The 27174-nt window shown below is 39.1% G+C and overlaps 1 protein-coding gene across 1 annotated transcript in view; it reads left to right on the forward strand.

The window, feature by feature from the left end:
• Nucleotides 1–26435, forward strand: part of PCSK5 (proprotein convertase subtilisin/kexin type 5) — a gene marked incomplete at its 5' end in the record, with an annotated part of 595445 nt that extends 569010 nt beyond the window's left edge. Inside the window, 4 exons of the mRNA XM_056806299.1 lie at nt 54–271; nt 8961–9061; nt 12618–12804; nt 22655–26435. Coding sequence (XP_056662277.1) covers nt 54–271; nt 8961–9061; nt 12618–12804; nt 22655–23064 — 916 coding nt within the window. The remainder of the gene's footprint in view (nt 1–53; nt 272–8960; nt 9062–12617; nt 12805–22654) is intronic.
• Between the last annotated feature and the right edge of the window lie 739 nt (nt 26436–27174).

Raw genomic sequence — 27174 nt, forward strand, 5'->3', positions numbered from 1 at the left:
TTCCTTTAGCCAGAGAGTTTCTCTGAGAGTCATTGCTTTCTCCTTAATTTCAGATATTATGCAAATAATTCCAGTGGACTATGTGAAAAATGCAATCAGGACTGCAGGAAGTGTTGGGGCCCTCACTCAACAAACTGCCTGTCATGCCATAAGTATTTCTTCCTGCTCCACTCTAAAGGAGAATGTCATCGCAGCTGCCCTGAACACTACTACATGGAAAACAAGACACAAACCTGTGAGAGATGTCACCCAACCTGTAATGAGTGCGAAGGTGAGGAAGATACTCTATGAGTGAAATTTATTATATGGTGTACTAGCAGAGAATCAGGAACCAAAATTTTGACAGGTAATTGAGAAAGAGGGAACAGATAAAGAGGAACACCACTTCTCCCTCCTCCCTTCCCCCCCCCCCCACAGAGCTATCTGAAAAATGGAGTTAGATCTGATCAGAGCTGAAGGGTAAGAGAAAATCCCCTTCAATCTCTTTCTTCTTTAGTTGATTGTATCTATGATCCCCTTTTAGTACATTGAAGATGTCTGAGTTCTCATTAAGCTGAAAATATCTATTTATTAAATAAGGGGTTAGATATAATAAATTAGGAAAGAGGAAACAGGAAGTTCCTGACTTATCTTCCTCCTATAGTTTTCTTCAGGGGTTTGAGGCTCAAGTCTAGGGACTAAGTCCCAGACAATCTTAGTATCTTTGTAGGCTCAAGATGATGGTATTTCTTGGCACAGAGATATAGCTTTGAAGGAATCTTCTGAAGGATAGACTATTTCCTTCCCGGAAGGGAAAAAGTCTCTAGCCAACCACTGTAAGACACATGATTAGTCTGTATCTTTTTCTGTTCAACAAAGGATTTGTAGCTAAGTAGACTCAGTGAGAAATGTGCTCCTTCCCTCCTCAATTCAAAAAGGGAAAAACCAGCAATCTCTAACTGCTCCACCCCTTTTCTTAACTGGATATTCCATTCATATCCCCTGTTGGCAGCCAGAATTCTATCTCCTTTTTTCATGAGATAACCTTGCAAATCCAGTCCTTACATTTACTTCAACATTTCTCTCTTCCACAATGGGCATATGAGAGTTAGCATGACTTCTTGTCATCTCCTGTCCCTAATTCACAGATCCTTAACCAGTCAGTTAACTAGCTCTTATTAAGTGTCTACTATATGCTAGGCCCTCTGCTAAGTACTAGTTATTGAAAGGCAAAAGATAGTCTCTTCTCTTTTTAAAAACTTTTTTTCAGCAACAATTTATTTTTTCCTAATCACATGTAGAAGCAATTTTTAACATTTTTTTCTCACGTTTTGAATTCCAAATTCTTTCCCTCCCTCCCTTCCACTCTCTGTGGAATGGTACTCAATTTGACAAAGGTTATACCTGTGCTATCAAGTACTATATACATATTTCTATATTCATCATGTTGAGGAAGAAAACACATCATTAAAAACAATCATAAACTCTCAAAGAAAATAAAGTGAAAACTAATATGCTTTGATCTGCATTCCGATTTCAACAGTTCTTTCTGTGGAAATGGATAGCATTTTTTTTTGTCACAAGTCCTTTGGATTTGTTTAGAATCATTGTATTGGTGATAATAGTTAAGTCAACAATTGTTGATCATTGTCCAATATTGTTGTTACCATGTACAATGTTCTTCTGGTTCTACTCACTTCACTTTGTATCAGTAAGTACAGTTTTTCTGAAATCATCTCCTTCATCATTTCTTATAGTACAATTAGTATTCCATCACAATCATATGCCACAACTAATGCCCAAATGATAAATATCCCCTCAATTTCCAATTCTTTGCTACAGCAAATATATATATGTGTGTGTGTGTGTGTGTGTGTGTGTGTGTGCATATATGTGTATATACATATATATGCTGGCATACATGTATACATATATATATGTTTGTTTTTTACAAATAGGTCCTTTCTCCTTTTTTTTTCAGATTTCTTTGGGATACAGATATATACCCCATAGACATGGTTCCAATTTGTTTTCCAGAACAGTTTTACCAGCTCACAACTCCACCAACAGTGCATTAGTGTCCCAATTTTGCCACATTCCCTCCAACATATCATTTTCATTTTCTGTCATTGTTTTAATTTGCTTTTCTCTAATCAATAGGGATTTGGAGCATTTTTTTTATATGACTATAGATAGCTTTGATTTCTTCATCTGAAACTATTCAAATGCTTTAACCATTTATCAATTAGGGAATATACAGTCTTTCCTCTTAAGGAGCTCACAGTCTAATAGGGGAGACAATATACAAACAACTATGAACAAACAAGATAAATACTGGCTGAATTGGTGATAATCACAGAAGGAAAGCACTAGCATTGAGGGGGATCAGGAAAAGCCTCTTGCAGGTGAGACTTTAGCTGAGACATTGAAGCCAGGAAAGCCCAAAAGTGGAGATGAGGAAGGAGAGCATTCCAGGCATGGAAGATAGGCAATAGAAAACTAGCTGGGAGATGGAGTGCCATGTGCCCAAACAAGTGACAGAAAGGCTAGTGTCACTATGTCTCAGAGTACATAGTATGTTTTAAATAAGACTAGAAAAGTAGAAGGAAGACCAGGTTATAAAGGACTTTAAAAGTAATTGTCAACTTGAAATCTAGAAACCCCCAAGTTTAATTAGCTTGAAAGCTGAAGACATCAAATTTGACCTTGTCACATGAGAATTTCTCCTGGAGGAAAATTCCAGCTTCACAAGTTTTGAACTAACAATAGACCTTCAAGTGCTTTAGGTGGAACTAGCAGATTCAATCAAATGTCAAATACCCTTTTGTCCTAGTAGGTTCTTCCATTGTGTCAAAGTCTTTTTCTCAGGTAGCCCAGCCCTTGGGCTGGATCTTTCCCTTTTGTGTCCATCATAAAACAATCAGCCTCCCCCTGATAATCCTGTCTAGAACTCTTCTTTGTAGCCATTGTAAATCTAATCAATCATGCTCTCCTGTACTTAATTCCCCAGGAAGTATATAAGTTCCCCAGGTTTCTTGGCTCCTAGAGCTGGTATGCAGGGTGATTTCTCCTCTGCCCCAGTATTATTATTATACTTATCTCCCTCACAGGGATACTGTCCCCAGAATCCCAGGGGTAGATCCTGTAAAGGTTTTGGTGCTGGGCTCTGGACCTGGCCAAATATTGAACTTACTCCTCTCCTAATTATAGACTTTCTGACTACTTTAGTACTGTGTTATTTTCAAGTTAACACCATAGAGAGGGTTTTATATTTAGTCCTAGTGGTAATAGGGAGTCACCAGAATTTGCTGAATTGGAGTGATGGAGTGAATAAGTAATGGAAAGAACTTCTGAATAAGTCAGAAGATCTGGGTTCTAGTTCCAACTCTGCTACTAACTCGTTGTGTGTCATTTTTAACATGTTACTGCCCCTTTTGGAGTCTTGTTTCCTCATCCATAAAAGGAAGGGGCTTGGCTAGATAGCCTCTAAGATGCCTTCCAAATCTGACATTCTAGCAGTGTTTCTGTGCATTGCCAGGTTTTGTAGATTCTTCATAATCAAGCCCACCTAACCTCATTTCTCATTTCTTCCATCATGACAGGACATGTAGTAGTCAACAATGTGTTAGACTTAGAGTTAGGAATTCCTAGTGTCACCTGAAAATAAAGAGGACTACCAAAGTAGCAACAAAGGTCTTTAATCCAGGCAGAGGAATCATAGTTGAAGGTCACCACACAACATAACATGGGAGAATGTAGGAGTGTCTACTCTGAGACAGGAGTGGGTTTAAATAAACTTTGACAGGGAAGAATGATCAAAGAGGGCAGCAGTGAAGAAGGAATGACTAACATTTGTTAAGATCAAAGGCTCTAGATGTGATTGAGTGGCTACTGGAAGGAGTGACTAACATTTGATAAGATCAAAGGCTCTAAATGAGATTAAAGTCTGATCAAATCAAAGGCTCTAAGAGTGATACATTTCCAAAGCTGCTCCAACCATGGTCAAGCTAGTCCCTTTTGATAATTGCATTTGATACTATGTTTGATTCCTGCTTCTGGTGTATTTACTGGTTAAGGGAGCATCTTCCCCTCACTGTCCCTTAAACTCAATGTGATCACTTCTGCTACCAACTCTTTGTACACACTGGTCCTCTCACTCTGGAATGCCTTCTTCCTTCCTTGGCCTTTCAAATTCTGCCCACATTTCAAGGCTCTCAAGTCTCTCCACTTCCAGGGAGTCCTCTTCCATTATCCATTATCCACATCTGTCCTACCCTCCCTCCTCTGAATGGTTATTAAACTATTTAACACTATAAACCTTAGCACTTTCATATTCTCTAAATGGTTCCACATATATTAACTTTACCTCCCCAATTAGTTAGAAATCCTTGAGAACAAACATAATATCTTAAATGACTTCTCTGTCCCCTATAGTACTCAGCGTAATGTTCTCCACATAGTAGTGGATGGTCATAAATAGTAAATCACAATGTAACACTTACTAGGTTCTAGGTTTCACTAACTTCAGACCAATGTATTCAACTTTCCCCTATCCCCCCCCCCCAAAAGGTGCTGTTGCTCAGTTTTTGTTTTTCAGTTGTTCACAACTCTGTGACCACATTTGAGGGAGTTTTGGCAAAAATACTGGAGTGGTTTGCCATTGTCTTCTCCAGCTCCCTTTAGAGATAAAGAAAGTAAGGCAAACAAGGTTAAGTGTTTTGTCCAGAGTCACATAGCTAATAAGTGTCTGAGACTGAATTTGAACTCGGGTCTTCCTCACTCAAGTCTTAGCATTCACTGCACCACCCCCCATCAAAAAAATTTAAGCATAAAATAAGTAGGTACAACAATTGCTTCTTATCCTTGTCACATCTGTAAGCTGTTCCTACTAAAGGCATTCACAGGTAGTAAATCACCTGGCTTCTGAATATCTTCTAATTTCTTATGATTTTGTGAAATCGGTGTATGTTTCCAGCATTAAATCATATCTGGCAAGAATCTAAGATCTTGATCATCTGAAATCATATCTGAATCCCTCTCTGCTAACCCCAAGGTCTTATTAGATGTCTGAAACCTTAGAATGAAATGGAACAAGAAGTCTTTGAAAAGACTCCCCTTAGAGAGTTGGTTTTTCTTCTTTCTTCAACTCCCCCTTGAAGCTGATCTAAGCATAAAAGATTGTACTAGCTCTAAAGGTCAATTCCTTAGAGAAAGGAAAACATAGGGAGAAATCAAGCATTGATCCCACCATGTTATAAAGAAGTTGTCAACCAGTCAGCATTATGATGACTGGTGTTTTCATTCCACATAACTTACCCAAGTACAGAAAATTCTCCACTGAGTTCGTTCTACTGTCTGTAAAGGAATTCAAAACTTCTAGCTCCCAGAATCAGATTTGAGGAGGTATTAGAACAGGCACTTCCTTAAAACATCAAATGCAGGTGAAAATAGGCACATGAAGGAGTGTGAAATTCACATTTGCATTCATAGGCTTATACCTGACTTCTTCCGAAGGAGAAAAACTCATTCTCTGGGAACAAAGGGGTGGACCAATTGGACTATCATTTAGTAGCAACCTAGAAACAGTTATTTATGAATCAATGTCTTAGGAAAGCATATTTACCAGGAGGCCCTGGGTTCAAATATGACCTCAGACACTTCCTAGCAATGTGACCTTGGACAAGTCACTTAATACCAATTACTTAGTCCTTATGACTTTTCTATTTTCAAACCAATGATACTTGGTATCAATTCTAATACAGAAGGGGAAGGAGGGAAAAGAAGATAGAAAGTGAGGAAGGAAGGCAGGGAGGAAGGAAGGCAGGGAGGGAGGAAGGAAGGAAGGAAGGAAGGAAGGAAGGAAGGAAGGAAGGAAGGAAGGAAGGAAGGAAGGAAGGAAGGAAGGAAGGAAGGAAGGAAGGAAGGAAGGAAGGAAGGAAGGAAGGAAGGAAGGAAGGGAGGGAGGGAGGGAGGAAGGAAGGGAGGAAGGGAGGGAGGGAGGGAGGGAGGGAAGAAAGGAGGGAGGAATGAAGGAAGGAAGGGAACAGAGGAGAAAGAGAGAGAGAGAGCTTAAAGAGTCTTCAGAATGAAGGTGAAAGGAAAAAGAATCAAAGGTATCAGAAAATCAAAATCAAATCTAGGTACCACACTGACATCCCTGAATTTTGGATGAAGAGGTCATTCAGAATAAAATTTGAGGCTGAACAAATTGTGGTATATGTTGGTGATGGAATACTATTGTGCTAAAAGGAATAATAAAGTGGAGGAATTCCATGTGAACTGGAACAACCTCCAGGAAGTGATGCAGAGCGAAAGGAGCAGAACCAGGAAAACATTATACACAGAGACTGATACATTGTGGTACAATCGAAGGTGATGGACTTCTCCATTAGTATCAATGCAATTTCCCTGAACAATCTGCAGGGATCTAATAAAAAAAAAATACTACCCACAAGCAGAGGATAAACTGTGGGAGTAAAAACACCGCTGAAAAGCAACTGCTTGACTACAGGGATGGAGGAGATAAGACTGAGGAGAGACTCTAAATGAACACTATAATGCAAACTCCAACAACAGGGAAATGGGTTCGAGTCAAGAACACATGTGATAAGCAGTGGAATCATGCGTCGGCTATGGGAGAGGGAAAGGCGCGGGGGGGGGGGGGGGGGGGGAGGGAGGGGAGGAAAAGAAAACGATCTTTGTTTCCAGTGAATAATGTATGAAAACGACCAAATAAAATAATATTTAAAAAAAAAAGTCACAGGAAAAAAAAAGAATAAAATTTGAATTTCGACCAGAAGACCATCTGATGGGACCAGTGCAGCCCCAAATTTATCACAGAATGAGAATTTGATAGTCGGAGGGAACTCAGAGTTCACATACTCTACAAGGAATTCCCTGCCATGATATACAACAGCAAGTCTTGGTCTTTGAGCCTTTGCTTGAATCCCTCCTATGAGAAGGAACTCATTCATTCCACTTTTTAATAGCTCTAATGGTTAGGAAGATTTTCTATCAAATCTGGTTTTGCCTCTTTGCAGTTTTCCCTCCCTGTTCCTAGTTTCACCCACCGAAGCCAAATAGAAAAGGTCTAATCCCATGTGATTACCTTTGAAATGCTTTCACATAGTAGGCATGGCCCCTTAATTCTTCTCTTCTCCAGGCTAGGCACGGATGGATTATAAACAAAACCCTCAAAACCTTTGGACAAGTTGGCTATTTGAGACATAGCATAGAAACAAGGCTCTAAACTAGTTAGGTTCCCAGATCAGTCCACAAAAGTCTATTTAGTACATAATAAGATTAACAGTACTATTTCACCTACATCAGACCACACTTGACTGCACTCTGACTACAGGAAAAGGCATTTTGAGTTCTAATGTAGTAGTTCAAGAACATGTTCCCTTAGCATTCCTGGCAGTGAATTCCCACACCAAGAGAGGGGTGGAGTGCTCTGTTTGTGAAGGGCAGAGTAGACACACCTAGGGAAGAGTATCTCTACATACTTATTTCAGTCCTTTGATCATTCAAAGATTCATGATTTGATCTATGTAGGTAATTTCTCCACTCATCTAGAGCTGTATCTTTCCAAGATATTGTAGTACATACTTTAAAGAATGTGTAGTCATAAATGCTGTAGCCAAAAAACTGCCTATTTTTAAAATCATTTACTATTTTTTGTATATCTGCCTATTCTACTGATCTACCTTTCTATTTCTTAGTCAGTCTCATATAGTTATTTTTTTCAACCCTTATCTTCCATCTTAGAATTAACACTGTGTATTGGTTCCAAGGCAGATCACTAAGGGTTAGGCAATAGGGGTTAAGTGCCCTTGCCCAGGGTCACACTACTAGGAAGTGTCTGAAGTCAAATTTGAACCCAGGACCTCCCATCTCTAGGCCTGGCTATCCATCTACTGAACCACCCAGCTACCCCCATAAAGAGGAATTCTTTAGATAAATTTCTCTCTAGGTGTTGGGGGGGGGGGGCACTGGTCCTCATTGTTCTATTGGGGTAAGGACAGTAAATGGGGACACCAAATCCACAACCATTTGAGAGAAAAGAGGAATGTGTCATAAGCATGTTAGGTGAGGAAAGACTACTTTACTTGCCCCTGATTTGGTTCAGTATATCTCCCCTACTCACATCACACTGAAAGGTACTTAAATAGTGGACAAAATATCAAATAAATGTAGGTGAGGGAGGATTATTTTCCTTATTTCCATTATAAGCATATGCACTTACACCATATGCATACATATGTGTATTTATTTGTTAAATTCTTTTCCCTTTATAATCTAATCCCCAGTGCCTAAATGTCTCAGTTTGGGGGGTCTGTATAATTTTTTAGTCATTTCAATTGTGTGTGAATCTCATGATCCCATCTAGGGTTTTTCTTAGCAAAGATACTGGAGTGGTTTGCCATTTCTTCCTGCAGTGCATTTTAGGGATGAAAAATGGAGGCAAACAGGGTTAAATGACTTGTTCAGAGTCACAAAACTATTAAGGGTCTGAGACCAGATTCTTCCTGACTTCAGGCCCCCTCTATCCACTGCACCATCTACCTGTCCAGTGCTCGATATGGATTAACTATGTCTCTAAGTCTCCATTTTCCTAGACACAGATGCTATTTTCTTGGATCTCATTCTGCTCTTCCATTCTGCTCAATTTAACCTGATATGGCACCTTTAATCTCACTGGATTTGGAGTCAGAAGACTGGCATGACCTTGAACACCTAATCTCTCTAGATCTCCATTTCTTCCTCTAGAAAATAAAGAAATTATACAAGATGATCTTTTCCAACCCTTACATTCTATCTTAGGATCAATACTTTGTATTGGTTCTAGGGCTGAAGAGTGGTAAGGGCTAGGGATCCCTTCCGGCTCTAGATTCTATGATTCTAAAAGTCTGACATTTTTTATGACCGAAGACAAGAATGGACACATTGACTAACAAGTCTTTTTTCCCCTTTTCTTTTAGGAAAGGGAGCTTTGCACTGCTTATCCTGCATGTGGAGTTACCATCTCTTGGGAGGAATCTGCAGCTCTGATTGTCTTGCTGGAGAATACAGAGTCGGAGAGGTACTGCAAATTTCGAATTGTTAGGCTTTTTCCAAACTCTCTTCTCACTCTCTATAGTGAAACGCAAGGGACTCTGCTAGGTACTATGCCATAGTATTTTGGAGTATGAATATGATTTCATTACCTTCAGCAATGTTCAGCAAGGAAACTCCCTTTTCCAATGCATCTTCTCTGGGGCAATGAAAGTTTAAGTAACTTGCACTGGGTGGCACAGTATGTGTCAGAGGAAGAATTTGAATTCAGTTCTTCCTAATTCCAAGGGCTATTTCTCTCTTTCTCTCCCCCCATCCCCTGCATTATATCTGCTTCTGAGGATCTAGAGATTAAAACACAAACATATACGTGCATATGTACATGCACAAATGTACACATGCACATACACACACACAATCTCTGCCCTCGTGAAGCTTAATTTCTAATAGCAAGGTTAAGGCATATATACAGAATTGTGAAATTAGGTCAAATTTAAGCCTCTATAAGCTTCTTAAAGCTTTGCCTGCTATTTACTTTTCCACTCTCCATATTGAAATGTTCAGGCTTGTCAGACTAGGAAAACCAACCCTGAAAAACAATCAGTATAAAAATGTTTTGAATATCCATTAAATCTGAGGCTATGGCCACAGACCAGCTCTTTAATCCATGTTTATTCTTTTTTTTAACCCTTTCATTCCATCTTAGGATCAATACTTTGTATTGATTCTAAGGCAGAAGAGTGGTAAGGGCTAGAGGTAATGGGGGTTAAGTGACTTGCCCAGGGTCACGTAGTTAAAAGCCAGAGGCCAGATTTGAATCAGGACCTCCAGTCTCCAGACCTGGCTCTCTATCCATTGAGCCACCTACCTGTTCTGCCTGCCCCAATGTTTATTCTTAACAATAATTTTCAACTTGGAGACAGAAAATCCTGGGGTCAAATCTGGCCCCAGATATCCTAGTTGTGTAACCCTGGGCAAGTCACTTAACCACCTCTTATCACTCGTCTATCTTAGAACTCATATTTAGTGTCAATTCTAAGACAGATGGTATGGGTATAAAAAAAATGTTGATTTCGTAAATTCTGAAATAATGATTGTATAACAGAAGAGGGGAGTGGAAGATTGACAACAGAGGGATCACTTAGGATTTTATAATGATTCAAGTGAGAGGTAATGATGACTTGAATTAAGATGATGGCAATGTGAGTGGAAAAACACTGAATATGAGAGATTAAAGAGAGAGAAATCAACAGAATTTGACAGCTGACTGCCAAAGAGTATACCAGGACTCTAATCTGAAACACTAGGCTTTCTTTTCTTTCTTTTTTTTTTAATGGATACTAAGTATCTAAGGCAGAAAAGTGGTAAATTCTAAGCATTTGAGGTCAAGTGACTTGTCCAGAGTCACATACATAGGAAGTGTCTGAGGCCAGATTTGAACCTAGGATCTCCTGACTCTATCCACTGTGCTACCTAGCTGCCCCTAGATTTCTTTCTCAGTGGGCACTTTTGGCTTGACTAATCTTGTTCAGAAGTTGACTCTAGGAAGCCTCTGTCACAATGATTCTAGTGAAAATCAGCAGTGAAGAAAACAAACAAACAAAAATGACTGCATTGAAACAAGAAGACTTGATTATGATATTAACATTATATCAGAGTCCTATGTCCCAACTAAAAGGGTCCCACAACCTCTGATAAAGGTTTGGCCAACAAATAGGGAAAGGCTTAGTAAATGTTGTCAAGGACAATATTTTATATATCTTGTAACACAAATTTAAAAATACTCCAAACCTTAAATATCTGTCTCTGTGACAGAGGCTGGCACATAAGAAAAGTGCCAGGCAGAAGAGTGTGTGGAACTGATCACCATGATGGGGGAGGGGCCCCAGGAGATTGGAGTCTTGAGGAGGAGAAGATTCTGGCTGCTAGAGGAGTTGGTCTCTCAATTGGGAGAATCTGAAGAGGGAAGGTGGATTAATATTTTCTCCTGAGGGTTACCCACTTTTTCCTGATTATGTCTAGAAATCCTTCCCCCCAACATTTCCTAATTGAAAAAGACTATTGAAGAGAAACCCTAGAAAGGCATTTTAAATCTCTGTCAGACTTTACCTCAGATCCTGTTGCCCCAGGTATGAACTATGGCCAAGGGGCCACACCCAGGGTTAGTCAATCTGACTTTCTCTTGGGGGGCTTAGGCTGCCAAGGCCTGAGTTCCCCCTAAACTTGAGAAGGTAGGGAGAAGGGTTTTAGATAGGGACAGGGACCCCCTTTTTCCCACTTTCTTCTCCTATTTTTTCCCTGCCAGTTATTCCTTTATATTACCCTGATTGAATTGACACTAAAGAAGTTATCTTTCCCCAAGCTGTGAATCAAGTGTGAGTGAATAGATCAAGGGGAGAGACATCTTCCTAAGAGGAAACCCTTTGGTCTTGAGTAGTGGAGGGGGGACAAGAGGGACAATAGCAAATCTGGGAAAGCAGCCATAGCTAAGGAGGGAAGGCAAAAGGGGGAAAATCTTCAAACCCCCTCTCCTCTCTCTGAGCCAACCCTAAGCATCTGCTGTCTCCCCTGAACCCCACTTTGAGAAAGGAGGTCTCCACTCTTTTCCTCTCTCAATACTGAAAAACTTAACCCCACAATTACAGCTTTCTTCATAAGACCTTGAATAGCTCACAGCGTGGTCTACTATATAAGATTTCTACAGAACACACAACACAGAACATCACAAAAATACATGGAAAAAGCCATTTAGGAAAAACAGATGATCACTTATCTGCCACAGAGAGTTCACTGGCTCCCCCTCTCTATTTCCTTCCATGAAAAATAACTCTGCAACATCAGTAATAAGGAAGGACAGGTTAACCAAAGCATGATTCTCTTAGCTTTTATCTGCTGTTTGAATAAAAAAAAGACTTCTTCAATTGAAAAAAAAAACTGAATTGGAAGCAACCTTAAAGTGAGAGAGAAGCTGATTGATGAAGCCTTCTGCACTACTGAATACATTTTGCTACTTACTTGTCCCCATATCTAAGCTGCCTTCACTTCCTGATTATCATAGCACAGTCCAGTACAGACACCATCTTCCAATCTTGTAATGAGCTATTGTAAGGTTATTGAACTGAATATCAGGGCACTCAGGCTGTATCCTTCACCATCCAGCATACTACATGATCTCAGGCAAGTCAGTGAATTTAATTTTGGATATATTCCCTTTGATTCCTGGATCTCTTAAGGCTCCTTCCAGCCTATATGATTTTATGAATTAACAAGTGTAAGCCTTCCAGAATGGAACCTTCAATGAATTCCTTCCTGCTTCTCCCTACCCATATATTTTTTCTTTTTTTTTTTCTTTTGGAAACTCTCACCTTCTGTCTTAGTATCAATTCTAAGTCAGAAGAGTGGCAAAGGCTAGGTTATCAGGGTTAAGTGACTTGCCCAGGGTCAAACAGCCAGGAAATATCTGAGGTCAGATTTGAACTCAGGATCTCCTGACTCCAGGCCTACCACTCTGTCCACTGTGTTACTTCACTGCCCTTCTCCATATTATTTTGTTAAAAACTGATTTCTTGGTGAATTTTTTTCAGGGAGAAAATTTTCAATGTGATAAATGCCATGAGAGCTGTATTGAGTGTAAGGGCCCAGGCCCTCAAAACTGCACTGTGTGCCCAGCTAATAAGCTGCTATATGTAGATGATGGCCGTTGCATACACTGCTGTAACAGCCCAGATTCCAGAGATGATCAGGATTGCTGTGACTGCCAAGAGACCACAGGTGAGTCTAGGAAAGTACACAATACAGGGAACTTTAGAAAAGTCTATTGGTTCAGATGAGGAGGAAGAAGGGATAGAGAAGAGATGGCAATGATTTCATTTTAGGTTTCTTTTTTGATTCTTTGTTTGATCCTTTGTTCTGTTCAGGGAGTGCTATCTCCATAAACTTTTTTTTTTTAAATCCTTACTTTCTGTCAGTATCAACTGTGAAACAGAAGAGTCAGAGCTAGGAAAACCAGGTCTCTCCACTACAGAGTCTTAATGTTAGAATGCTGTTGTTGTTACTTAGTCTTTTTCAAGTCAAGTCTGACTCTTTGTAACCTCTTTAAGAGATTTCTTGACAAAAATACTGGAGAAGTATGCCATTGCCTTCTCCAGTTAAATTTACACTAGAGGAAACTGAGGCAAACAAGAATAAGTGACTTGCTTAGGCCCACATAGATAGAGGTCAAATTTGAACTCAGGTCTTCTTAACTCCAAGCTGAGTACTCTATCCACTGTGCTATTTAGTAGCTTTTGGGGGGTTAGGAGCCATAGAAGCCCTACCCCTCAGTATTTAGCCCCTCCCCCAATCCCCATATTTTGTATGGCATACATTGTCCTGACCAGTATTGTTTCTTAATACCATAACTAACATAAAAACCAAACCCCATAATATCACAAACTCTACCATGAAATCATTCAACAATTGCCTGAGGTGTTGTTCCTATGTATATATTCACATGATCTTGTGTCTAATGGAATTAATGAATGATGTCAATTGATGATGTCTATAGGTAGCACAAGTAGAAAAGGCTCACCTTAAAATCAGAAAGCTGGAGGCTATACTATTTTGTGTATACATGTTAAATGCTGGTATTATTTCATTATCTACACTGCCTTTTATCAAGATGTAATTACTTTCCTTTTCTCTTTTAATCAGATCTATCTTTGCTTTAGCTTTGTATGAGATGATTGCTACTCCTGTTTTGTTTTGTTTTTTAAACCTTTACCTTCTGTCTTGAAACTAATACTTTGTATTGGTTCCAAGGCAGAAGAGTGGTAAGGGCTAGGCAATGGGGGTTAAGTGATTTTCCCAGGGTCACACAGCTAGGAAGTGTCTGAAGCCAGATTTGAACCTAGGACCACCCATCTCTAGGCCTGGCTCTCAATTCACTGAGCTACTGCCCCCTCCTGTTTTTTTTTTTTTTAATCTCAGTTGAAGCCCAATAGTTTCTACTCCATCCCTTTACCTTTACTTTGTGTGTGTTTACCTACCTCAGAAGTATTTCTTGGGTTTTAATGTGTTTTCTGGTTTTTAATCCACTCTGCTATCCACTTACATTTTATGAATGAGTTTATCCCATTTACATTCAGAGTTATGATTACCATCTATGTATTCCCCTCCATCTTGTTTTCCCCTTTTAATCCTGCCCTTTCTCCTTTCACTCTGTCCCTCCACACAAGTGTTTTCCTTTTAATCACTCCCCTATTTCCCCTCCCTAATATTAATCCCCTTCCCACAACCACCCTTCGTATTCCCCTCCTACTTCTCTATAGGGTAAAATAGGATTCTATATCCCAATGAGTCTGACTGTTATTCCCTCTCTAGGTCAATTCCAATGAGAATAAAGTTTAAGTATTATCCATCACCACCCTCATACTCCCTTCCAATGTAATTCTTCCCCCACTCTGAGCCTCTTTATGTGATATAACTTACCCTATTTTACTTCTCTCTTCCCATTTCTCTCAGTGAAATCCTCTTTTTCACTCCTTTATTTTTTTAGTAGATCATCCTAAACAGCTGATTATCACACCCTCTGTCTATGTATATTTATAATTACTATGATAATGATAAAAATTTTAACAGTTACAAATATTATCTTTCCATGTAGGAATATAAACAATTTGACCTTATTGAGTCCTTTAAATTTTTCCCCTTTTTTATTTGCCTTTTTATGCTTTCCTTGAATTTTGTTTTTGGACATCAAATTTTCTATTTCAGTCTGGTATTTTCTTCAGGAATGCTTGGAAATCTTCATTTTTATTAAATGACCATATTTTCCCCTGAGGGAATATACTTAGTTTTGATGGGTGGGTGACTTGTTTGTAACCCAGTTCCCTTACTTTCCAGAATACCATATTCTAAGCTTTCTAATTCTTCATTGTAGAAGCTTCCAGCTCCTGTGTAGTCCTGACTAAGACTCCATGATATCTGAATTGTTTATTTTTGGTTCCCTGCAGTATTGCCTTCTTGGCCAGGAGCTCTTGAACTTGACTATAACATTCCTAGGAGTTGTCATTTTGTGATTTATTTTAAGAGGTGATCTGTGGATTCTTTTGATTTCTATTTTACCCTCTTGTTCAAGAATATCAGGCCATAAGGTAGCTGGATGCCTCAGTTGATTGAGAGCCAGGCCTAGAGATGGGAGGTCCTAGGTTCAAATCTGACCTCAGACACTTCCTAGCTGTGTGACCCTGGGCGAGTCACTTAACCCCCATTGCCTAGCCCTTACCACTCTTCTGCCTTAGAACCAATACACAATAGTGAGTTAAAAAAAAAAAAGAATATCAGAGCAATTTTCTTGGATAATTTCTTATAATATGATGTTTAGGCTTGGGGAGGGGATTCATGTCTTTCAGTTAGTCCAATAATTCTTCAATTATCTCTCCTGGATCTATTTTCCAGGTCAGTTATTTTATCAACAAAATGTTTTATATTTTCTTATATTTTTTTCATTCTTTTGATTTTGTTTTATTGTTTCTTGAAGTCTCATGAAGTCATTAGCTTCTATTTGCCCAATTCTAATTTTTAAATACTGAATTTCTTCCATGACCTTTTGATACTCCTTTCCCATTTGGTCTATTATAGTTTTCATGTCACTCTTTTCTTGGATTTTTTTTTGCTTCTTTTTCCAGTAGGTAAATTCTGTTTTTTAAGAAAATTCTTCTCTTTATTGGATTTTTGTTTCTCTTTTTACAGGGGGCCAATTTTTCTTTTAAGCTGTTTTTTTTACATTATTTTATTTATTTTCCTTCAACCTGTCTTATTTGATTTTTTTAAATTCCTCTTTCAGTTCTTTCAGAACTTAAGACCAATTCCCATTTTTCTTCAGAGTTTTGTATGTTATTGCTGGGATCTCACCATCCCCTGTTGGTTCTGTGTTTCCATAGAAATTTTCAAGGTTTAAAAGTGTTTCTTTTTCTGTTTGGTCATTTTCCCAACCTTTTTTGCCTGTGAAGTGGTAATTGTAAAAGCTGTTTGCCAATTCCATCTCATTTGGACTTGTAGCAATAAGCACAGTGAGCTATTTTGCCCTAGGCCTAGGTCTTTACTACAACAATGAAGTCTTAAAACTTCCCAGCACTATGGGCTTTTAGGCCTCACTGAGGACTGATATCAGGGCCTGAGACTTAAAGGGTTGGGTGTGAGGTGATCTTTTATTGGTATAACCTGGATCCTGGGATCTCAAAATTAGTCTATGATCAGTCACAGAACCTAGTGCAGTATGTGGAGGGGAGGGAGGGGGATGGCCAGCACTCCTCTGCATGCAGTTTTGCTTCCAGTTCCCCCTTATCCCATGAAAATCAGTTCTCTCTGCCTACCTTTTAATTTGTGTGCAGTGGGAAAGCCCCCTCACTTCATCTTGGTGTTGGTTTTTGTGACAAGGAAATCACTTTAAAAGACTGATATATATTAATTTAAGGTCGCCAAGGAATTCAGCTATGTAATTCCTAAATGAAAACTCAAGTCAGCAGTCAACCTTTTATGGAGTTTAATTACAAACAGGAGGAAGAAAGGAATTAGAGATAGAGAGAGAGAGGGAGAGAGAAAGGGGAGAGAAGGGAATAGGGCTTAAATACCAAGCCCTTAGATAGCTGAGGCAAAGAAAGGAGATCAGTCCCTATTACTCACGTGACCAAAATGGAGAAACAGTCTCAGGGGCCTCCACCTCCAGCTTCCTTCAGAGCCAACTCTCAAAGCACCACCTCTCAGACCAAAAACCTCTCCAACCAACCCCTCTCAGTCCTCAGACCCCTCTATCTTTAAGGAAACCATCCAAGTTCCCTCCCCTCAGTTCTCACATCTACCAATCACTGTCCATGTCTTCCCTGTGCCAATGGTGGCTCTAGCTTAACCCAGGACCACCCAGAGGTCTGTGGCTTTGCACATGTCTGTTGAAGGTCATATTCTCAAATAATTAAATCTTTATCCTTTGCTGCAGCCCTTCCTAAATCCTGTTAGGACTGAGTGGGGTGGAAATTGTATTTTCCAAGACCTGGTTCTGTCATTCCAAGTATCTCTATTGTATCAATTCTAAAATCAATCATGACTCAAAGAACTTCCTGTTCTATGCTTAAGCATAGGTCAAAGCCCTTTCCATTGTTCAGCAAAAGGTTTCTGTCCTAAAGTAATCTTAAGAAGGGAGGAGGAGGAACCTCCATGCCAATGGGGTTCACATTCCAATAGAGTTCCCACTATCAATAGGGAATTTTTCAAGTATGAAATTTCCCAATGGTGAAATTTTCAACATTTATAAGTCTAAGAAATTTTAAGGTTTACATTTTTGACTCCTGTCATTTTGAGGAACTTTTTAAAGATTGGTTTAGAAGGATTGTCAGAGCGTTTTCAGATTTCACTGCTACTAAGCTTCCTGCTTGGCTCCCCCAGTTCTAATTTTTCAAGACTGATTTTCTTCCATGACCTTTTGATTCTCTTTTTCCATTTGTTCATTCTACTTTTTGTGGAACTCTTTTCTTCATTGGATTTTTATGCTTCTATTTCTACCTAATTATGCTTTTTTAAGCTGTTGCATTCTTTTTAAAATTGCTCTCATTTCTTTTTCCCATTTTTTCCTCCTCTCTTATTTAATTTTTGAATTCTTTTATGAGTTCTTCCAGAACCTGAGACCAATTCCCATTTTTCTTAAAGTTTTATGTGTGGTTGCCTTGTTCTCACTGTCCCCTACTGAATAAGTGCTTTGCTCTTCTTTGTCTCCAAAGAAATTTTCTATGCTTTTAAGTGTTTCTTTTGTAATTTGCTTATTTTCCCAGCCTTTTTTTTTTTGGCCTTTGGACTGAGAGTTCTGAAAACTGATGAGTATTTCCCCTCTTCTGATGCTTTGCAGGACTTAGCTGTGTGAGCCATTTTTCCCTGGTACAAGGGCCTTCACTGTAGACTTGAAAGGACCAAGGGCTACAGATGTTAGGGCCTCACTGCAGGCTGATGTTAGGGCTTGGTACTTCAAGGTGTGAATGTGGGGTTTGGAGAACTCTGCTGTTGGCTTAGGCAGAGTTCCAAGATTGTGAAATTGTAGAGGGTGTTCTATGAACTCTTTCACTGTCTATTTTGCCCCCTCAAGATGCTCAAGAACATCAGAGCAGTTTTCTTGGATAATTTCTTGTAGTATGATGTCAAGATTTCTGTTTCTTTCTGGGTTTTCAGGTAGACCAATGGTTCTCATATTGTCTCTTCGAGACCAGTTTTCCTGATCTGTCATCTTGTCAGTGAGATATTTTATGTCTTCTATTTTGTCAGTCTTTTGGCTTTTCTTTATTAATTCTTGCTGTTTTGCAAGATCATTGGCTTCCAGTTGTCCAATTCTGGTCTTTAAGGACTGGTTTTCTGCTATAATCTCTTGATTTTCTGCTATAATCTTTTGATTTTCCTTTTCAGTTTGGTCTATCCTGCTTTTTGTGGCTTCCAGCTATTTCTCCAATTGGGAGTTCCCGTCCTTTAAACTGTTATTTTCTTTTTGAATTATTTCCCACTTTCCTTGCCAGAATCCTTCCATCTTTTTAATGAGCTCTGATTTAAATTCTTCAAGGGCTTGTGGACAATTTCCATTTTTTTGGAAGGTTTGGATGCATTTATTTGTATGTCCTCTTCTGCAATTTCCACTGTAGTCTGGATTTTTTCCTCCATAAAATTATCCAGGGTCAAAGCCTTCTTCTTGTTTTTCTTAGTGTTGGGAAGTTGTTTTTCCTGGTCATTGTTTGTCATTACTGTGGTGGTTTTTCTTTCCCTTTCCAGTCAGAAGTCTGAGTAAGGAGAGGAGACTCTCTGTGTCTGGAGCTAAGGAGCACAATTTTTGCCTGAGGCCACCTCTCAAGTCTCTGCAGCTTCTACTATTTACTGTTCTTCTTTGTGCTATCTCCATGCAGGCACCTAAAATCTGTGCTCGTCAGCCTGCTGGGGTCTCAGATCTAACTGCTCTCAGGGATAGTAGGTCTTTGGTGGTCTTAATTATCTGCCAAGGACTTAGAGGTGTCCTTTACTCACTCTAGAGGTGCCCCTCACTCACTCACTGATTCTAGCACATGCTGGCTCTGACTCTGGCTCCGTAGTTGGGGTGGGGGAGAGTTGATCAGCTCAAGTTTTGGTGGAAGTTATTTCACCCCCTTATAGTGTGGAAATTCCCAAATCCTATGTACCTTCAATGTTGCACCCTACTGTAGAGTCCCTCCATTTATACGAATTTGATTTTTTTGTCCTTTTGAGGTAGTCTATATCGGTAGGTGGTGAAGAGAGGTAGAGCCCTGCGTCGAGACTGCCACCATGTTTACCTAGAAGTCCCAATATCCAAGATTGTGAAATTGGCCTATGCTCAGGTTCAAAACCTGGTATAATAGGTGGGGGGTGGTCATCCAGCACTCCTCTGTATGCAATTTTACTTCCAATACCCCCTTATCCCATGAAAATCAACTCTCTCTGCCTTTCTTTGAAGTTGTTTTCCATAGGAAAGCCCCACCCCCACCCCCCACCCCCCGCACTCCATCTTGTTCTTGGTATTTGTGAATCTTGTCACTTTGGGGTGCTATTTTAAAGCTGGTTTGAAATGATTCTCAGAGATGTCAGTGCTACAACTTTGCCACCACCATCCCCACTCCACCAACTTTTGACAGAGATACTGGATAAGTTTGCCATTCCTTTCTCCAGTTCACTTTACCAATGAGGAAACTGAGACAAACAGATTTAAGTGACCTGCCCAGGGTACCACAGCTTATGTATCAAAGGACAGATTTGAACTCAGGAATATGAATCTTCCTGACTCCAAGTTTGGCATTCTATACACTGAATCACCTAACTGCCTTTTTCTTTATTGCCTTTTGAGTTATTGAATTTTTTATAACCCTTACCTTACCTTCTGTCTTAATATTGATACTAAGTATTAAGCCACTAAGTACTATTGACTCTAAGGTAAAGACAAGGCAATTGAAATTAAGTGACTTGCCCAGGGTCACACAGCTAGGAAGTCTCTGAGGCTAGATTTGAACTCAGGAAGGTGAGTCTTTCTAACACCAGGCTGGGGCTCAGTCCACTTCACTATCTAGCTGTTTTTTAAGATTCCAAATTTCAAAGGAGGTGCTATCCTGCTTTGATAGAGGTCAGTTTCCTTATCTTTGAGTTCCCTATCACAGTGAAATCAGATCTTGTCCCCACCTCTATCTCTTCTTGTCCCTATCCCTATCTCTTGCATTTTCTTCTCTGTGCTTATTTTTAATTCCTACCTTCCCTCCACCCAATAGGAGAGCCCAGAAGACTCAGAAGGTTTTTGTTTTATTTTATATTTGTGTCTCTAGTTACAGATCTCAACTTAGCTTAAGACTTTATTCACAGTGGAGGCTTAATAAAAATGTGTTGAATTGAATGGGATGGAATAACTGCTACCAGACTAGTCAACAGTGCCCCATGGCAATTCCAAACACTAATTATTCCTTCTTCTCCCACTCCCTGTCAATCCCTCAACAACAGATGGTTTCCTCAGCAATTCATGCACTCTACCTTTAGACCTGACTACCTTACATCTTTGGTGTGTCAATAAGAATAATGACCCTTATATCAATGCCTCAGGTGAATCAGGCCTTTTATTGCCATCTGTCAGTGAATACACGCCAACTGAAAGCTTCACCTTTATTACTAGCATCAGTTAGAACTTCAGAGAGCTTTTTGGGGCTACTCTCCAGGAGCCTTAATGAATTTGGATTAAACACTATTACTTTACTAAGAGCTCAATCCTGATACAATGTTCTTTGGGATGAATTGCAAAGCAATTTGTAATGATTTCATCTTCCTTCCTAAATTGTCCCCTAAAAGAAAGGAATTCATGAGGAATGGGGGTGGGGGGATCATTAAAGCATGTTGGAAACACAGATCTCTGAAGCTTTAAGAGTGATGCAAGGAAACAGATGGGTGACACATTTGAGTCTCTACCCAGGCCTAGAGATGGCAGGTTCTGGGTTCAAATTTGAACTCAGACCCTTCCTAGTTGTATGACCCTGGGCAAATCACTTAACCCTCATTGCCTAACCCCAACCACTCTCCTGTCTTAGAACCAGTACATAGTGTTGATTCTAAGATGGAAGGTAAGGGTTAAAAAAGTGATAAAACAATGAGCAAGTGCCTCCTTAGTAACTAGCAGTATATAATGACCGACACAGTAGATACAAAGTTGTTGTTGCTGCTGCTACAAAGAATGTGATGATTATTGATTGAAAGGAGATAGTGGGAAGTAGCTGTGATAGAGCAGTCTTGTATTCAGAAGGTCAGGATTGAAGTTCTGGCTTGAGAGAACTAAGACCTTCAAAAACCAAATGAGATTATTTTGTAACACACTTTGAAAATCTACAATGTTGCAAAAATATTAGAATTATTATTCAAAGATACATCAGATCTTAGCAGCTGCACTGATAGAGGAAGAGACAGAGAAGGTGTGACTAGATAACAGTTCATGTAAAAAAATATGGTTTTTATTTAAATTTTATTAAGTACCTATTATGTGCCAGGCACTATCCTAAGGGCTTTACAAATATTATCTCATTTGATCCTTAAAATAACTTTGAGAAGTAGATGCTATTACTATCCCCATTTTATAGATGAGGAAACTGAGGCAGATAGAAGTTAAACTTGTCCCAGGACACAGTGCTAATGAGTCTCTGAGGCCAAATTTTAATCCATATCTTCCTGCCTCCAAGTCCAGGGTTCTAACTACTGTACCACCTAGCTTCAGTTGCCTCAGATAACTTTAAACAAATCATATTAGATGACCTGGTAGCCAAAAACCTACTAAGATATGAGGCTGCTGCATTAATAAAATTACAAATGAGCTTGTTTTGATGTATTTTTTTTACATTACTGTAATTTCCCCAAGTATTCCTCCCTGTCTCCTTCCCTGAGAGTGGCTCTCTTCTCTATTCCATATCAGTCCCCATCACTTAGCTGAATCTCCTCCTGTTAGGAATAAAGACAAGGTCCTCAGAAATCACCTCACAACTGACTCCAAATCACAATCTCCCAGGTGATGGAAAAATAAGGATTTATCTTCTTCCCTTAGAAATCTGTGGTAGTTTCCATCCATCTGGGAATGAGGAATATGGAAATAATCCTTTGTTAAAGGACTAGTTTGTCATATCTGAAAATCATGAGAACAATTAGCAAAAACAAAATTTAAAAATATAACTCTTATCCTCCACCCATCATGATTTAAGCCTTTCTTACTTGAACAGAATATTAAATACATCTAGAAGGGTAGGTAGGAACTAGATTGTGGATGGCTTTATATGCCAAGAAAGTAAGAACTGAGAAAATGAAGAGGCTTTCCCAACATTTCCTATAGAGAAGGAGAATTCGGAGAAAGGACACAGGAGACCTGTGTATGTAAATTTGGTCATTTCTTTTTGAGCTGACCCTAAATGGTATGAGGTCCTTGTCCTAGAAATCCTTGACCAGAGATATAGAATTCAATTCTTCAGCTATGAAGAGGTGTTTCTTCCATGGGAACTAGAGTAACATTTAGTGCTTCTAGCATCTGGAATGAAATTTCCAAACAGCTAAACTCCAAAATGTATTCTTTGGTTTGATCTTCCTCCAGAGGAGTGCAGCTTTCGACATAGTGAGATTATGCCCAAGACTGAGAAGATGAAGAAGACAGGACTGTTCATCACTTCTTCCATCATGCTGGTCCTCCTTTTTGGGGTCACCATCTATGTCTGGAAGAGGTCCCGGGCCAAATCTCAGAAGGCACAGAAGGCTGGATATGAGAAACTGTCTGACCAAAACAAGACTTTCTCCTCCTATAAAAGTAGCTATCGAGAGAGCACTAATTTCCAGGAGGACCAAGTTATTGAATACAGAGACCGGGACTATGATGAAGATGAAGATGATGATATCGTCTATATGGGTCAGGATGGCACAGTTTATCGGAAATTTAAGTATGGTCTTCTGGATGATGATGATGAAGAGGAGTTGGAATATGATGATGAAAGCTACTCATTTAAGTAAATTTGAGTACATTGATAGGATTTTATTTTGATATTTAATATTGATTATTAATTTGGGGGAGTATTTTATTGCTGATAAACACAACTACCACTTTGTGGACATACTCAACTGTTTTTCTATTCCTCTGGGTATCTGAGCTCAGGTCTCAATCCATATTTATTTGGAATCCAAGAAAAAGGCAAAGATTCATAAGTCTCTCCCCTAGGCAATACATCAAGGCAAAGTCACTCATACTCCAGTAATAGCCCAGAGTAAAAATAAACAAGTTTTCTATAAGTTTGCATGTAATCAAACCTCCCCATAGACCTCTCTCATTTCCACAAATCACAAAGGAGTTGGGAGAGACTTCTGAAGACTTCTTTGGACTATATTAGTAATTTTCCTGGTTTTTGTTTTTTGTTTTTACTATTTACTTTTAGTTTTGTCCCAACATCAAACTCTGAAAATTTAAAAAGAAGTCATCCCCTCTTCTCATCACAGACCCTTTTACACACACACACACACACACACATGCACACAAATGCACATGTACACACAGAGGTTGGCATTTGACACATTCTTCAATGGTCAAAGTAGATCTGCTGCTGACGTTATATCAACTATTGCTTATGTTCCCCCAGGTCTTAGAGAAGCAATAGGGAAAACAATAGACACTTTTCTAGGTTTAAAAGTCCTTTGAAATCCTATAGGCTGACAATAACTTTTAGAGTGCCCAAATGGCTGGGTGTGAGGCAGGCAGTAATGAGCAAAGGCAGAATAAAACCATGAGTTTTCTAAGAAGCACTACACAACTGTCTCCCTTTTATGTGTGTGGTTGTTTTCTCCAAGAACCCAAGACTCTCTATTCTGGAGAACCAAATAGCTGTATCAAGAAATAGATGATAATTGGCAATGCCAACCCTCAAACAGATGTGATTTTTTAAAGATATCCTTTCTCCTCCAAACAGCTTTAGCTACAAAATCAGGGAAGCTTTTCAAAACAGCCTTTTAGCTCTGCTGACTTTTCAGAGAGCAATTGGAAATAGAGTCTAAGGGTAAAGGAAAGAACCCGCATTTGACTTCTTAGACTACAAATTGTCTCTTCTCTCTCTCACTCAACAATTTCTTGCAAGACTTTTTTTTCTATAGCATTCCACACTTACATCAAGTATATTTGGACCCAAATTTTAAAAAGGGAAGACTTTCCTGAAGCAAGAAGGAAGTGGAGAAAGACTCTTTCTATACAAAATAATCAAAGCAGATTCCTTTTTATTTGTTGGTTTGTTTTGAAAAAAGTCCTCTGCCAAACTAGCAGTCTACACACAAACTTTGAATGGGGTCAACACTCAGCTTCAGAAATGACAATAGCATTGGCAGCTGGGTAGCTTGTTGGATTGAGAGCCAGGCCTAGAGATGAGAGATCCTAGGTTCAAATCTGGCCTCAGACACTTCCCAGCTGTGTGACCTTGGGCAAGTCACTTAACCCCCATTGCCTAGCCCTTACCACTCTAGTGGTATAATATATAGTATTGATTCTAAGGCAGAAGGTGAGGGTTTAAAAAAAGAAATGGCGATAATGATTATAATTAATCTTCCCATCACTTAGTTCCCCTAAGAAAAACTTCACTCCAAACATAGTGGCCGGAACTAGATGGTACTGCTGTTTTTTTTCTCATTAGAAGGGGGAAATCCCAGGGGTTGAGGCAGGGACAAGAATATCAGAAAGTGGATGAACCATTTCTGGATAATCTGAAACTTATGTGCATTAGGGTGGAAGCAGAAGGTGTGTGTGTGAGGGAAATCGTATATAGTGAAATACGTCTATCCATGGATTTTTCCTCCCCCTTGTGACTTTTTTTTTCATATCATCAGTATTTTTGTTACTTGAATTGTCTTTCTTTGAAGCAATCATCTTTTTCTTAAATGAAAGTATAACTACCTACATTAATGGTGAAATGTTCTTTCTTGGAACTCCTGTGTCCCTTTAATAGAACCTTTGATTTAAAAACTAACTTTAAAGTCTACATCAGTGTTTTAATCTTTTTGTGTTGATAAACCCCTTTTGCATCTCAGGGAAGTCTATATACCCTTTTCCAACATAATGTTTTTAAATGAATAAAATAAAATATGTAGGATTACAAAGGAAATCAATTATATAAAAATAATTATTAAACTTTTTTTTTAAGTTCATAAGGCCAGCTAAGTGGCTCAGTGGATAGGGTGCTAGGCCTGGAGTCAAGAGAACCTAAGTTCAAATCTGCCCTCAGACATTTCCTGGCTGTGTGACCCTGGGCAAGTCACTTAACCTTAATTACCTCAACCTTGTTGCTGCTCTGTCTTAGAATTGATGCTAAGACAGAAGGTAAGAGTTGTTTTGTTTTGTTTTTCTTAAACAAAACAACAGCAATTTCATGGTCTCAGAGTTTAGTCTTCAGCTATTTACACACACACACACACATACACACACACACACACACAATTTGCAAATACAGAATCATGTATCAACTGAAATTGTTTGAACATTGGAGGGGGAGGAAGGGGAAAATCACACCTGCAATTTCATTTGTATAAGGATTTCAAATGAGCAAATTTCCTCTATCAATGAGGATCAATACTTGATTTACAACTTTTATTCTTAGACAAGTTGTCTGTGGCACTAAGAGATCAAGTGACTTTTCCAGGGTCTCATGGGCAGTATATGGCAGAGGCAGGACTTCAACAAAGGTTTTCCTGATGTCAAAGCCAACTCCCTATCCTTTGGGCCATCCTAGGTCTTCCATTACAAGAAATCTTTTCTAATTGTACTTCTTCTCATTTAAATATAAGAGAATGTAAACAAATCAGTCACTCAGCGAGGGAGGATTACTCCCCATTTATTGTAAACCCCTCATAGACCATACAACCTTGCTGATATTGTTGATATAGAGTGTCTCTTGTTCTTGATATTCTCAAAGCACTAATAGATGAGATCTTGACACTCCTCTCAGCCACCCAACTAGTCTTTTCTCATGTGGAATGGACTATTATTTATGATACATTGTTTAAAATTAAGTCTGATCCTTGAAATCTAAGAACAGGTTGTTGCTGTAACTTGCAATGAGGAAAATTCCGTTTGTATCTGCTGTTGATGCTTAATTAATGTCTCTCTTCGTTATCATAAATGTATTAATGTTTAGGTTTACTTGTAACAATGTACAAACAAGTGTTTAATAGATAAATACACATTGTGGGGGAAATAAACTTTTTTTTTGTTTTCTGTTTGCAAATGCTTTGGTAACTTTCTGATAAATCGGTGAGCCCTGGGAATACACCAAGAGGTTAGATAATATATTGAAAGCTTCAAGATAATGATAAATGTGAGGATAGGAAGAAAAAAAAAGCTGGACAACAAAGTAACTTTGCTCTAGCTTGGAGATGCAATTAGACAATCAACCAGAAACATTTATTGAACACCTACTATATTCCTAGTTCTCTCTAAATTATGAATAAGAAAGGATGCACCAGAAATAGCAGGTATGATTCCTATGATCCTGGATCTTGTGAAGATTAAAATTAACTCTCCTCTAATTGTGCAGATTAAAATTGTAACCCCTGCCTATTTTTAGAAAACCCTACTTAAAGTTGAGTGGGAAGATCTGCCCATTTTATCTATCTAAATCTAATCACCAAAAGTATAAAATATCCCACTTAATCATTAAGTGGAAGGTCTGTGGCCCATATGTACAATAGTGGGTGACGAATCAGAATCAACTGACTGCCTCCTGGGCAGTCCTAAGCAAGGTTTCAGACTATGATTTGCCCACGTAGTGGAGAAAGATACAGGAAGTGATTCAAAAGAAGCATCTTTAAAATGAGTGGTCACTTCCTGTGAGGGGGACTTCTTCATTCTTTGGGGTGGAGGTTGAAGGAGAAATCTGCTGACTGGACCTGAGCCCTATTCCTGATGAGACTATTGGACTGACACTTGGTGAGTGAAAGAGCTAACTCCTTTCTTGGATATTTTCTGAAGAAACTAGCCTCAGGAGAGACTAGCCTCATTAGAGAGTTTTTCCCCAGGTCCTCAGCTTTGTGGAGGCCAGCTAGGAACAAACTCTCCCTGCCTAGGTTGAGCCAGGGGCTGGAAGTAAATTG

The sequence above is a fragment of the Monodelphis domestica genome, chromosome 7 (genome assembly GCF_027887165.1).
Source record: "Monodelphis domestica isolate mMonDom1 chromosome 7, mMonDom1.pri, whole genome shotgun sequence".
Classification (NCBI taxonomy): Eukaryota; Metazoa; Chordata; class Mammalia; order Didelphimorphia; family Didelphidae; genus Monodelphis; species Monodelphis domestica.